Below are 14,716 nucleotides of genomic sequence, written 5' to 3' on the forward strand. Positions count from 1 at the left end.
GGTTTTTATTTTTGGGAACATCTGATGGTGTTTTGGGGTCATCTAAGGAACCTAAAAAGTGGTTTGGTTAGTCCTGGGTGGGTAGGTGTGTGTGTGTGTGGGGGGGGGGGGGGGGTGATTGTAGCTCCCCTAGTAAAAGGACCATTTTGTATGTTTTTTTTTTTTCTGGAGGGGAGGTCTTTCGGCCCAGTTTGCTCACAGTTGCAACAAAAGATCCAGTACAGATCCACACCAGATGCCCTTCCTAACACAACTCCTGTGCTACATGGAGAAACTGTTCTCACTGATCCTGGTGTTCCTAAGCTATCATCTAACCACTTACTAATCAGAGCTTACTCTGCTTCACTTCTGAGATGTGACAGGATCAGGTGTGCACAGAGCGGCATGGCTCCACCAACCCAAAGGACCAAATACCTGACCCGTCTTATGAATTATGTGCATGATGAATAATGGCAACTAGAATTTTTTTGTTTGTTTGTTTTTGTTTTTTGCTAATCAACACACACTACAGAATGACTCATGAGTACAGATAAGGTGCAGCAACCAAGAGAAATTTGGCCAGACTGTCACATTATCTACAGAAAAACAGAAAACTATTTATAGAGAAGGATTTTTACCAGTCTGCAGTACAGGGACACATAAAAACCACTTGTTGATCTCGTGGCTGTGGTGTATCGCTGTGAGGCTAGTGATACTGCCGATGTTAGCACCTTTGCAGAGCAGGCTCCCATAGCTGCCGCGTTAACATTTACTCCAGACGATAAACACTTCTGATTGATAGCAGGTCACTTTACCCACATGTGGTATTTATGTTTCAGTCTGCTCAAAATAATGAAATGTGAATGTCCCTTGTGCAGAACCAATCAAATGAAACTGAAATTGTGTTAAAAGCAGATCATAAAATTTGTTTGCCAGTGACATTGAGGTGATGTGTCTTTAGAAACAGATTTTCCAGATTATTTGTCAGTGATGTCTTGATGCTTTAAAGTTACAGTGTGTAGGATGTAGTGTCATCTAGTGGTGAGGTTGCTGATTGCATTATGTTATTGCCAGTTACAATTTTTTTTCTGTTCACATTACGCTTCTTTGGGATGGGATTCACACCCTTTGCCTTTGTTTGTGTTAAGCAATAGTATGATCCTCCATTTTATGAAAATGAGGGTTCTAAACCTGTTAGCCTTGCACTCACAACCATTAGACAGTATGTGAGGAAGCAACCAGTGATTCCTCCTATTTGTTCTTCAGTTTCCGACCGCGCCTGCAAAATGGAAAGACTGAGTAAGTATATCCCTTTTGGGCTACTGTATCACCCCTGGTGGTGCAACATCGTGACCTCCCTGAGGGAACATGCTCCCATGTAGATATGAAGGCTCATTATGAACTTTTGAAAACACATTGGATTCATTGTTGAAGGTATTAAACACTAATGAACAGATGGTTTATGAATGCTATATTCTATTTCTGCTAATAAACTCCCCTAAATCATAAACACTGTAGCTTTAAATAGAAAGAAGCTGTCATTGACCCTGACTCCTCTCCCTGTAAAGAGGTGACATCTCTATCTTTCCAAGACCTATTCGATGCATTACACGGAGTGCAACAGAATTGGTCAGTGGACACATTTGGCAGAGCTAGCAGGTGTCCAGGTAAAAACTTTTGTTACATACATGAGGAAGTCTGAAACAAGTCATTTCAGACCTAAACTGTGCTTGTAATAGGGTTGTTTCTACATTCACAGCCATATCAGTTTGGGAGTTTAAGGTTGGCTTAAAGAAAACTCAAAATCTATATTTAACTGTGAAGGGGAAAAAAAAAGAATTTTACACATATGACCCCTTTAAAGAGAAAAGGAAAAGATCATAATGCAAAGTGGTAGATGGATGATTGGACTGAGGACTGTTGGACTTAAGTTCCCTGTAACACTATGTTTGAGTTATATGGTGAACCACTGTTCATCTTGGAAATGTTTCAAGGGGCAGTGGAAAACAGACAAGATTATAACCCACCAGGAGAAACTAATCAATGCAGAAGCTATGGTCAGTGGTCTGTTGTCCAAATGCCGTCATTCTGTGGTAGCAAGAAAATACCTGAGGTTTTGGTCTTAGTTTACAGTGGGTTAACCACCCAGACCAGCACCGCTTCCAGCTCCAGGTGAGGGTGAGTGCTTTTTCTACAATGCGTGAGTGTACGTGTGTGTTTGTGTGTGCGCAAGCACGCGTGAGAGCAAAGAGAGAGAGCACTGAGGGATCAGTAGCACTCAGGTGTTTGTAACCCACCTGTGTCCTGCCTCTACCGTTGCCTGTCTGTTTTACTAACTGGACTACTAACTTTACTAACCTGCTAGTGAAACTAACCACCATCCATGGAATGATTCATTCTACTAACCTAACCTGTGCCCTTCTCCTAGTGAAACCACACCAACCAACCTACTAACCTCACCAGAGGCCTTCTAGCTTTCCTCTTTTTTTTCCCCCGAAGTTGTTCTGTTCACAGTTTTTGCTTTCCTTTCTCCCCCTCTCCAACAAAGCACTCAGGCATTGGACACGCTATGGTAAACAAACTCCATTGTTCGGTAGATATCATTCTAATTGTTTCTTAGTTTGCCCCGTGTCTATTTCCTTTTGAACCATAAACATCAAAACTAAACCAGTAAAAGGAAAAATGCGGTTGGTAATCTTTTATGCTTAAAAAGCCCCGCCCTCCCCCTTGCCAACCAGATTTTTTTAAACCTGCCCCCCTTCCCCATTTTTTGCAGTTCACTCCATCACTCTGTGACTTACTATAGGCGTGTTCTGATTGGCTCATACCTCACCTGACACGCAATGGCGAGCCCTCCCCCCTTTCCTGCATGGTGTAGACCAAAAACCCTTTCCCTCACTCTGACTGGTACGTTACCTGGATAGAGAAATAAGTACTTTCCCCTTTTATCTTTTTTTTTTTTTTGTCTTCCACTCTGCCACTGCATGTTCACCACGGTGCCTCAGATTTACGTTTCACCCTCCTCTACTAATGTTGGTGTCTTTTGTGTGCTTTGTGCCAGTGGTTGCATGCAGAGAGACGAACATGCTGCATGGTCGTATATTTATGTGTGTTTGTGGAATGGGCTATAAAACTAATCCATCTAACACCCGTGTGTATGCCAGTATGTGTGTATTTGTATTTGTCTCTGTCATCCCATTCAGACTCACTGATCTAACAACCCACCTACCCCCACCCTCTCCGAGCACACACACCTCACAAAAGTACTAACAACATCATCACAATCCACCTGATTAACACACCAACATCATCACAACTACTAACAGCATTGAAGTCATTGACCCTACCCTCAGCACCGCTTGGCCTCATGCAACTATCAACGTGGCTGCCAGCGGTGCACTAACTAACCACTACTAATGAGTAAATAGTACTAACAAGCCTGTGGAGACATTACTAACACCTGCCTGGCTGGGCAAGTTTGCCTAGCAATGATAAATATAACCAAAACATCCTGTAACGGACTCTGTGAGCCATCAAGAGTGATATCTCTTATGATCTTAAGATAAATATATTGTACTAGCAACTGTGACAAAGATGGCTATCAGTGCTAGCCTTGTTCATGCTAGTTTATGGCTGAAGTTGAGCAACATTACTTTTATTGTCAGGAAAGTCAAATAATCTGCTTCAAAGTCAAAGACATGAGTGAATGTAAAGTTTGAATGCTTTTAACAGCCATGCTGAACCTTTCATTGTAGCCTAGCAAAAACTGGGCTAGTCACATTATCACAACAGTACTATCATGTAGGAGATTACTGCCCTAGCATTGAGGCTAGTAAAGATCTTGCAGTCTGTCTCATCAGATCGATTTCATACTCAGACAGGCTGAAACTTCAGAACACAGATTTTCAGTAAGTATTAGATGGAGGTATGAGGTGTATTACTAACTGTGAGCAGAGTGAGCTGAAGATAATTCTGACAACTGGTACTTAGCAGAACAGAATGGACTATTTCTAATGTCACTAGCAAAGGCATTATTCAGTTACACCACATAGTGAATACTGATTCAACCATGCTTATGCAAAATCCCAACAGCACAACTGACCAATTCTCAAATCCAATCAGGCCTTCTCCCCACCAGAATGCATGCACATTGGTTGCCAGACCAACGGGGGCTAATTTGGCTGGTCAGCGCTTAGCTAGCGCTTAGCGCTGCCTTTGGTGTGGGTATATAGCGTGTCCTTTCCCTGTGCTTTGTTGTGTAGGTAACCATCTCTGTGGACGGAATCCTGACAACCACAGGCTACACCCAGGAGGACTACACCATGCTGGGCTCTGATGACTTCTTCTATGTGGGTGGGAGCCCCAGTACTGCTGATCTCCCTGGTTCTCCAGTCAGCAATAACTTCATGGGCTGTCTTAAAGAGGTGGGAAGCCTGCATAATCCGCAGTTTAAAGGAGTCATAATATGTATATTCCGGGGACATGACAAGGGAAGCTCTTCAGCATCTCACCATGTCATTTAGGTCCTTGAGTAAATGCTTCGGTGGAGCATGACTATGGCTAAAACCTTTCAGGAGCCCCCCCCAGACCCCCGCCAAAGTGCAGCACAGTGAAAATTAAACATTCTTAAACAAAGCAGAGTTGTAGTCTTACACACCTCTCTGCAGCTTCTCTCCCCCTGCCATCCCTCATTACCCCATCCCCGTAGAGACGGTGCCTGCTCCCAGACCACCAATACCAGTAAAAATCTATTTAAGCATAAAATTCAAAAAGAAAAAATAATATAGCACCTTCAACTGCACCACAGACTAAAACAGTTAAATGTGGTCTATTAAACATTAGGTCTCTCTCTTCTAAGTCCCTGTTAGTAAATGATATAATAATTGATCAACATATTGATTTATTCTGCCTTACAGAAACCTGGTTACAGCAGGATGAATATGTTAGTTTAAATGAGTCAACACCCCGAGTCACACTAACTGCCAGAATGCTCGTAGCACGGCCGAGGCGGAGGATTAGCAGCAATCTTCCATTCCAGCTTATTAATTAATCCAAAACCCAGACAGAGCTTTATTCATTTGAAAGCTTGACTCTTAGTCTTGTCCATCCAAATTGGAAGTCCCAAAAAACAGTTTTATTTGTTATTATCTATCGTCCACCTGCTTGTTACTGTGAGTTTCTCTGTGAATTTCAGACCTTTTGTCTGACTTAGTGCTTAGCTCAGATAAGTTCATTATAGTGGGCGATTTAACATCCACACAGATGCTGAGAATGACAGCCTCAACACTGCATTTAATCTATTATTAGACATCAATTGGCTTTGCTCAAAATGTAAATGAGTCCACCCACCACTTTAATCATATCTTAGATCTTGTTCTGACTTATGGTATGGAAATTGAAGACTTAACAGTATTCCTGAAAACTCCCTTCTGTCTGATCATTTCTTAATAACATTTACATTTACTCTGATGGACTACCCAGCAGTGGGGAATAAGTTTCATTACACTAGAAGTCTTTCAGAAAGCGCTGTAACTAGGTTTAAGGATATGATTCCTTCTTTATGTTCTCTAATGCCATATACCAACATAGTGCAGAGTAGCTACCTAAACTCTGTAAGTGAGATAGAGTATCTCGTCAGTAGTTTTACATCCTCATTGAAGACAACTTTGGATGCTGTAGCTCCTCTGAAAAAGAGAGCTTTAAATCAGAAGTGCCTGACTCCGTGGTATAACACAAACTCGCAGCTTAAAGCAGATAACCCGTAAGTTGGAGAGGAAATGGCGTCTCACTAATTTAGAAGATCTTCACTTAGCCTGGAAAAAGAGTCTGTTGCTCTATAAAAAAAGCCCTCCGTAAAGCTAGGACATCTTACTACTCATCACTAATTGAAGAAAATAAGAACAACCCCAGGTTTCTTTTCAGCACTGTAGCCAGGCTGACAAAGAGTCAGAGCTCTATTGAGCCGAGTATTCCTTTAACTTTAACTAGTAATGACTTCATGACTTTCTTTGCTAATAAAATTTTAACTATTAGAGAAAAAATTACTCATAACCATCCCAAAGACGTATCGTTATCTTTGGCTGCTTTCAGTGATGCCGGTATTTGGTTAGACTCTTTGTCTCCGATTGTTCTGTCTGAGTTATTTCATTAGTTACTTCCTCCAAACCATCAACATGTCTATTAGACCCCATTCCTACCAGGCTGCTCAAGGAAGCCCTACCATTAATTAATTCTTCGATCTTAAATATGATCAATCTATCTTTATTAGTTGGCTGTGTACCACAGGCTTTTAAGGTGGCAGTAATTAAACCATTACTTAAAAAGCCATCACTTGACCCAGCTATCTTAGCTAATTATAGGCCAATCTCCAACCTTCCTTTTCTCTCAAAAATTCTTGAAAGGGTAGTTGTAAAACAGCTAACTGATCATCTGCACAGGAATGGTCTATTTGAAGAGTTTCAGTCAGGTTTTAGAATTCATCATAGTACAGAAACAGCATTAGTGAAGGTTACTAATGATCTTCTTATGGCCTCAGACAGTGGACTCATCTCTGTGCTTGTTATTACAGAGATTAGAGCATGCCATAGGTATTAAAGGCACTGCGCTGCGGTGGTTTGAATCATATTTATCTAATAGATTACAATTTGTTCATGTAAATGGGGAATCTTCTTCACAGACTAAGGTTAATTATGGAGTTCCACAAGGTTCTGTGCTAGGACCAATTTTATTCACTTTATACATGATTCCCTTAGGCAGTATTATTAGACGGCATTGCTTAAATTTTCATTGTTATGCAGATGATACCCAGCTTTATCTATCCATGAGCCAGAGGACACACACCAATTAGCTAAACTGCAGGATTGTCTTACAGACATAAAGACATGGATGACCTCTAATTTCCTGCTTTTAAACTCAGATAAAACTGAAGTTATTGTACTTGGCCCCACAAATCTTAGAAACATGGTGTCTAACCAGATCCTTACTCTGGATGGCATTACCCTGACCTCTAGTAATACTGTGAGAAATCTTGGAGTCATTTTTGATCAGGATATGTCATTCAATGCGCATATTAAACAAATATGTAGGACTGCTTTTTTGCATTTGCGCAATATCTCTAAATTAGAAAGGTCTTGTCTCAGAGTGATGCTGAAAAACTAATTCATGCATTTATTTTCTCTAGGCTGGACTATTGTAATTCATTATTATCAGGTTGTCCTAAAAGTTCCCTGAAAAGCCTTCAGTTAATTCAAAATGCTGCAGCTAGAGTACTGACAGGGACTAGAAGGAGAGAGCATATCTCACCCATATTGGCCTCTCTTCATTGGCTTCCGTGTAATTCTAGAATAGAATTTAAAATTCTTCTTCTTACTTATAAGGTTTTGAATAATCAGGTCCCATCTTATCTTATGGACCTCATAGTACCATATCACCCCAATAGAGCGCTTCGCTCTCAGACTGCAGGCTTACTTGTAGTTCCTAGGGTTTGTAAGAGTAGAATGGGAGGCAGAGCCTTCAGCTTTCAGGCTCCTCTCCTGTGGAACCAGCTCCCAATTCAGATCAGGGAGACAGACATCCTCTCTACTTTTAAGATTAGGCTTAAAACTTTCCTTTTTGCTAAAGCTTATAGTTAGGGCTGGATCAGGTGACCCTGAACCATTCCTTATTTATGCTGCTATAGACTTAGACTGCTGGGGGGGTTCCCATGATGCACTGAGTGTTTCTTTCTCTTTTTGCTCTGTATGCACCACTCTGCATTTAATCATTAGTGATTGATCTCTGCTGCCCTCCACAGCATGTCTTTTTCCTGGTTCTCTCCCTCAGCCCCAACCAGTCCCAGCAGAAGACTGCCCCTCCCTGAGCCTAGTTCTGCTGGAGGTTTCTTCCTGTTAAAAGGGAGTTTTTTCCTTCCCACTGTTGCCAAGTGCTTGCTCACAGGGGGTCATTTTGACCGTTGGGGTTTTTCCGTAATTATTGTATGGCCTTGCCTTACAATATAAAGTGCCTTGGGGCAACTGTTTGTTGTGATTTGGCATTATATAAATAAAACTGATTTGATTTGATTTTGAAAACAGTAATAACACCACACTCATTTTGCACTCATCATAAGAAGTATTGAAACACTTGGTATTTCACACATATTATGTTAGAAAGATTCAAAAGAAAATAAGATTATAAAATCAAATCTTCACTGTACCTTGTGATAGAATCACTACAGTGACCGGTCCAAGATGGCAGCCACATTTTCTTGCACCTGAGCAACCAATGTGGCGTCTACTCCTCTATATAATGTCTGTGTTCGTTACCATCCCCTTGTGATAGAATCACTACGATGACTGTTCCAAGATGGCGGGCGCATTTCTTGTACCTCAGCAACCAATGCGGCATCTACTCCTCTTTATAATGTCTATGTTCATCTACTGTCGCCCTTGTGATAGAATCACTACGATGACTCTTCTAAGATGGCAGCCACATTTCTTGTGCCTCAGCAACCAGTGCGTCTGCTTCTCTTTATAATGTTTATGTTCGTCCACCGTCGGTTTGTGGCTTTTTACGACAATGGTTTTGTGGCTTTTTTCCCCACTGCGGAGATTTTTTTGTGCCATTTCCGGTTTGTGCCTTCGCCTACCATAGAGCGAGCCTCATGCTGCGCAGCAATCATATGTCGTATCATATGTCTTTGATATACAGGTTACCATAGGCAAAGTGTATAGAGAGGCAAACATGGCCTAGCTCAGTATCCCAATGGTTCTGTCTAGGGTTGTGTGATAAAACCTTCATGATAATGGATTGCAATTAAAATTTAAACAAATCAAGATGGTCAGCTTTGGAAAATTTATATGCAGTATCAACAGATCCAACATCCCATTGCACAGTAGAAATAAACATGGGAACATCTGCAGTTTTTTACAATTGATAGCAACGTGCACGACCATTTCCTACCGCAAAGTGTTATTTGAGCTACCAGAGGTGAAGAAAGTGCTGAAAACGAAAAGAGAGAGAAACAAATTGCAAGGGGCAACTATAGAAGCCTTAAAAGTGAATTTGTGTCATTCTCTAAAGCTGAGGAAATTCTTGACAACCTTCTGTTACAGTTGGACTTTTGAATATACTAAATGTATACTTATGTAAATAAGTCCAATACCTGTAATCTGTAGTGTGAAAAGTTATTTATTTATTTATTTATGTGCATGGACAAAAACAGTTAGCTCTGTCATTCTGTTATTCATTCACACTTCCTAAATGCATACATGTGTGTAGATTTTCCTGATAGGACTTTGGCAGGAATCCAGCAATGCATAGATGTAAAAGGTACAAATACAAGTGTGCAGAATATGACTCCTTTAAAGACACACATTTGTGAAACTCATGCTTCACAAACGTTTTTTTGTGCATTCCCTGGATTGATGAGACACCACATTCCCTCTTCTTATCTATTCTCTTTCTTGTCCTCTTCCCATTTTTGTTCTTTCCTCTTTCTGTACCTATGCACAAACGTTTTACACACATTGTCTTGTACAAGCGTATGCAGAGAAAACACTTCAATTTGGCAGACACACCCAAGTACACACAGACACACACACACACAACACACACACACACACACACACACACACACACACACACACCACACTCCTCAGCATCAGAGAGAATCAGGGATGAGTGTTGTTGAGGGAGTAGATACAGCACGAAGCACTAACATGCTAATTAGTTACACCACAGATCTGCACCATCTATTCGCTGTGCTAAAAATGAGCTACGACACACTAATAAAGATACTGTACACGTTACCACAACACATACTCTAAACATGCAGTTTGGATACGCACATGCATGTACATGTACATGTAAAGGAAAGCACAAAAAGTTCAATTAAGCAAGCATGTACGTATTTACAACATGTCAAACAAACCTTCCCAGACACAAACTGAGACTTAGAAGCCCTTGTCAGCGTCCTTTTTTCTTGTTTCTTGGCTTTGTTTTAGAAATTCAAACACATACAGAGTAGGTCATATAGTCAGTCTCCAAAACTAAAGCTAGACCAGCAAAGATTGGAGTGCTGTTTGATTCCTGCATACTTGAACTAAAGTTAAGCCTACATTAATGTTTTCAAAGTTTTGAATAATCCTGTCGGAGCCCTCAAATTACTGTTGTGGCCGATTCTTGCTCTTGTCAGTTGCTGTGATTCCTGTGCCAGCAGTGTCTTTGTCAGGACCGTAATCCGCAGAAACTTCTGCCAACAGTTTAAATTAATCTTTAAAAAAATAAATCTAATTCCAGTGTTTGGTGTCAACTGATTTCTACAGACTGTGAAGAAAACAGGCATAAGAGGTTTTTGGACAGGTTACATAATCTTGATGTTGCTGTCAACATATTCCCAACATATAAAGCATTTTATGTCTGCATTATAACCACAATTTCTTTACGCTCAGTTAAGTCTTCTTCAGTGATCGCTTGCAAACCTGTGCTGAAATATGGTGAGAGGTCATTTCATCGGTATCAGTTGTCAAAGAGGAATTTTTTAAGTCATTTTCAATATACATCTCCAATTTGATCAAACAGAAAACTCAGGGTCTATGTGTAATATAAACCGGCATGCACATAACTAGTACCTCATGGTGCTTGTGCATGCAAAAAAGAATGATGCGCAACAGAAAACACAAGGGAAGCTGCTTCATAGGAGGAAAGCAATGATGGACTGTCGGACAAGTATTTCCTCTGTTGCTATCTGCTGTGCATCAATGATTTTTAGCACACACGAGCACCATGAGTACCAGTTATGTGCACTCCTGAATATAAACCCAAAATGTTTTTTACGGCCTCAGTGGTAGCTGAAAAACAGTAACAGATCATTCTCAAGAAAATAATTTATTTCATCAAATAGAAACTTGGGGCTCTGTGTAATTGCACCCTGCAAATAGAAATTTGGGGGGATACCTCCTCCTAACGGGTTTGATGGATTTCAGTGGTCATACCTGGTGAAAATAAAACCACCGAACTTTTACCAATGGCACGTTTCTCCGCTCTGAGGTCCTCGATTCTGTTTACACTTTAAGCTAAAAGATCATCTCTGGTCTCAGTGGATATTGAGAGCAGAGATCTCACCTATACATGCATTATGTTGGGCTTCACAACATTTGGTTGATGTCCCACTTTTGGCCTTGTACCAGTACTTCTTTTCATGTTCCACATTTGCACATGCCTCCTGTGCTTTTGATATTTAGGCAGTTCTAGTAGGTGTTGTGGGCCAAATTCTTCCATTATTGGCCAGCCTTTGCAGCCTTTTGGTGTATGTGGGTGTTGGTTTCTGGCCTCGTCTGTGGTTCTTAGATTGGACCCTTAATTTCGCATGGAAGGCATGCACTCTTAGGGTGTCTCTTTTGGCTGCAGGGTTTCTTTTCTCTTTGAGTTATTTCATTGCTGTCCTCATGACGTTCTTTTGGTGACCAGTTTGGTGACTCCCAGTGCAAATTGTTTGTTCTTCTTTTCTTGATCTAGTTTCTTTTATTGTCTACTTTTATTGTTAGTGTGTTTGCTTTCACTGTTAGAACATCTCTATGCGTCATTTGCGCTGAGTCATTCCCTCTGAACATCAACAGTTATCATTTTGAATTCCCACATTGGCAACATTTATAGATAGGAATTGCTGGACCCCCCACCAACCCGACACTCACACACAAGTACACTCTGACACACACAAAAACCAATCCATTACATCATGTAAAACTATATAGCAGCTGTGACTCACACTACCTTGATACATATAGACAAAAAACAAAACGGCCAATAGATGCATCTTACAAATGGTCCTAGTGATCCTAAAATTGGCTTAATACACTGCATATTTTCTGACAAAATATATCATGGGCCGCTAACAAATTGTGTCTTTTTTATGTATTGTGATACCATCAAAACTCAACTACTGCATGGAAGAAATAATGATCTCTTGCAGAAGAATCATAAATATTTATAAAATTTAAACAAGAAACAGAAAACACCAAGTATTGTTGCAATTTATACTTCAGAATAATTTGTTTCTTTAATGTTAAACATTCACTACCGATTATCTTCTTCATAATTACTGTCAATACATTTTCATCAGAAATGTATTGACACCTAAGACACGATAGGTGTATCGTATCTTGGAGCGAGTGTCTTATTCCACCTTTTGTCCCCAGGTTCAGGTCCCAGCTAGTTCATGTGTTTGCTGAATGTCTCTCCCTATCTCTGATTCCCTGTTTTCTGTATTTCTTCATGTAATAATAATAATAATAATAATAATAATAATAACAACTGAATACCAGTCGAAAGTTTGAACACACTTTCCCATTCAAACCGAATGGGAAAGTTTATATATAACAGTTGACGTAGTAGTGGATTTGGTATGTTGATGACATCAGATAACTAAAGAAATAGATTATAAAATATTTTCACTTTATCTTACAACTTTTTCTTCTAATGATAAAGAAACAGACATTGCTGACTTTGTGGTAACCAATATCACAAATGTCAGTTTGTTAGTCAGCAATATGTACAAATAAACAAAGTACCAGACAGGTTTGTAAACATAAAAAGAGGCATAATTTAATTATTGAAATTTGCACATGCTTTGAATCATTAAAATCAAGGATATTTAATTGACAGTGTAACATGAAAGCTCCTAAGCAATAATTAATACACACACACACGTGGATGATGAAAGCTCGGCTGGCTGATCACAGTACCCCCTCCTCCACAGATGATCCTAGCTACACCCCTGTAGAGGCAAAAACAAACAACTACAGAGAGTATCTGTGTCAGGGTGAATGCACTCTGTGTGCTTCATTAAGACTGGTGGCGTTTCACCGAGGCTGCCACAGCCAAAGCTTAATGGCACATTTACGGTTTTATTTCAACGGTATGATAATCCATGTGAACAAATTAAGATGTATGCAATGAGTCATGCGCTTCAGTGATCACAGCTGTAACTTTATACACTTCATGCAGCGGCAACACAGGCACACACATACACACTAACCATAGTTTTACACACTTCAGTTATTTTGGTAATCACACATTGTAAAATCACCAAAAAAAACACAAAATTTAAAAAAGAAATGGTGAAAAACCAATGGAGAGGAAGCATTTTCTGATAAAGTGAGGCCTGAAGTCATAAAACAGCCTTTGTGTGCTCGTCTGTCTCAACATCAACATTCTCTGCACATGCACACCCTGTACACTTGGTCATGCTGTGACTGGGAAATAAAGGAATACACAGAAAAGAGAAAAGTAAAATTGATCATGCAAACAACAGGGACCACATGGGGGAATCAGGAGACGATGCTCCGCTAGTTGTTTTCATATACAACTAACACGAGTGGACAAAAGAAATCAAAGAAAGAAAAACCTCCCAAACAAAAAGAAGTGGTGCCTCCCTAATGATTTACCTCACAGGAGTCAAATCCTGAGCTGAACCAGAGGTCCTTCGAAGAATTCATAGCACAGCTACCTTAAATGAGCACAAATAATAGAAGGGGTTTGTTTTGTTTGTTTTATCTTATCTGTGCCATTCCTTCCCTCCGATCTGTTATCTTGCAGGTGGTGTATAAGAATAACGATGTGCGGTTGGAGCTGTCTCGACTGGCCAAACAGGGAGACCCTAAGATGAAGGTGGGAAATTTCATGCATTTTCGTCAGCACGAAAAAGTTGAGCCAAACAACACGTTATCCTGTTGTGCACAGACATCTTTCTGTATCACATCCTTCTGTTTGGCACCAGGAGAGATGTACCACTGGGAATTTTTAAGAATATCAAAGTAAATGGAGTTATGTTTTTGAAAGGTTCGCCAAAACTAGTATCTTTTAGTCAATTCACAGCCACAGTGACTCTGATACATTTTAGGTCGTACAATGTAAACCTCTTATTTACTTCTATAACATGTCCTGTTTAATGTCCCAATTTTTCATTTGCCGTCATTTATTTTATTTTTTTATTATCACGTGGTCCAGGTAAGTGGGGTGGTGTCCCTTTAAATGTGAAAGTGTGGCCACGTTGGACCCTGTGACCTTCGACACCCGGAATCTTATGTGGCTTTGAGTAAGTGGTCGGCGAAGAAGGCAGGATCCTTTCATTTGACTTCAGGACCACAGAACCCAATGGGTTGATGCTCTTCAGTCACGGCAAACCCAGGCAGTTGCAACGCAAGGATCCTCGGACTCCTCCTACGGTCAAGGTAAGAAAAAAATTATATCTATGTTAAATAGCCAAGTGGCCTCTGTGTGCTTGTATGCGTGTGCACATGTATATGGCTTCAAACACGGAGAAACTGGATAGAGCTGACATTTGCCGTTTGGTATGCTTATGTGTTTTGGGTCAAGGATGAATGCTACAAAAACGGACATTGATAGGACTAATATTTCAGGGAAACTACGGATATCAGCTAACAACCAGTGAACAATGGACGCTGCTAATTACATTCTGGACTCACACGCCATTCCAGCAGGGGGCAGCTTATATATATATATACAACCCCTGGCAAAAAATTATGGAATCACCGGCCTCGGAGGATGTTCATTCAGTTGTTTAATTTTGTAGAAAAAAAGCAGATCACAGACATGACACAATACTAAAGTCATTTCAAATGGCAACTTTCTGGCGTTAAGAAACACTATAAGAAATCAGGAAAAAAATTGTGGCAGTCAGTAACGGTTACTTTTTAGACAAGCAGAGGAAAAAATATGGAATCACTCAATTCTGAGG

General features: G+C 40.3%; 1 protein-coding gene across 1 annotated transcript in view; it reads left to right on the forward strand.

Annotated features, from left to right (window-relative positions):
• nrxn1a (neurexin 1a) overlaps nucleotides 1-14,716 on the forward strand; it is a 172,533-nt gene that overhangs the window by 71,980 nt on the left and 85,837 nt on the right. Inside the window, 7 exon segments of the mRNA XM_034194510.1 lie at nucleotides 2,528-2,551; nucleotides 4,242-4,403; nucleotides 13,555-13,626; nucleotides 13,966-13,983; nucleotides 13,985-14,027; nucleotides 14,030-14,080; nucleotides 14,083-14,189. Of these exon segments, the coding sequence (XP_034050401.1) occupies nucleotides 2,528-2,551; nucleotides 4,242-4,403; nucleotides 13,555-13,626; nucleotides 13,966-13,983; nucleotides 13,985-14,027; nucleotides 14,030-14,080; nucleotides 14,083-14,189 (477 nt within the window).

This window comes from Thalassophryne amazonica, chromosome 18 (genome assembly GCF_902500255.1).
Source record: "Thalassophryne amazonica chromosome 18, fThaAma1.1, whole genome shotgun sequence".
NCBI classification, from domain to species: domain Eukaryota; kingdom Metazoa; phylum Chordata; class Actinopteri; order Batrachoidiformes; family Batrachoididae; genus Thalassophryne; species Thalassophryne amazonica.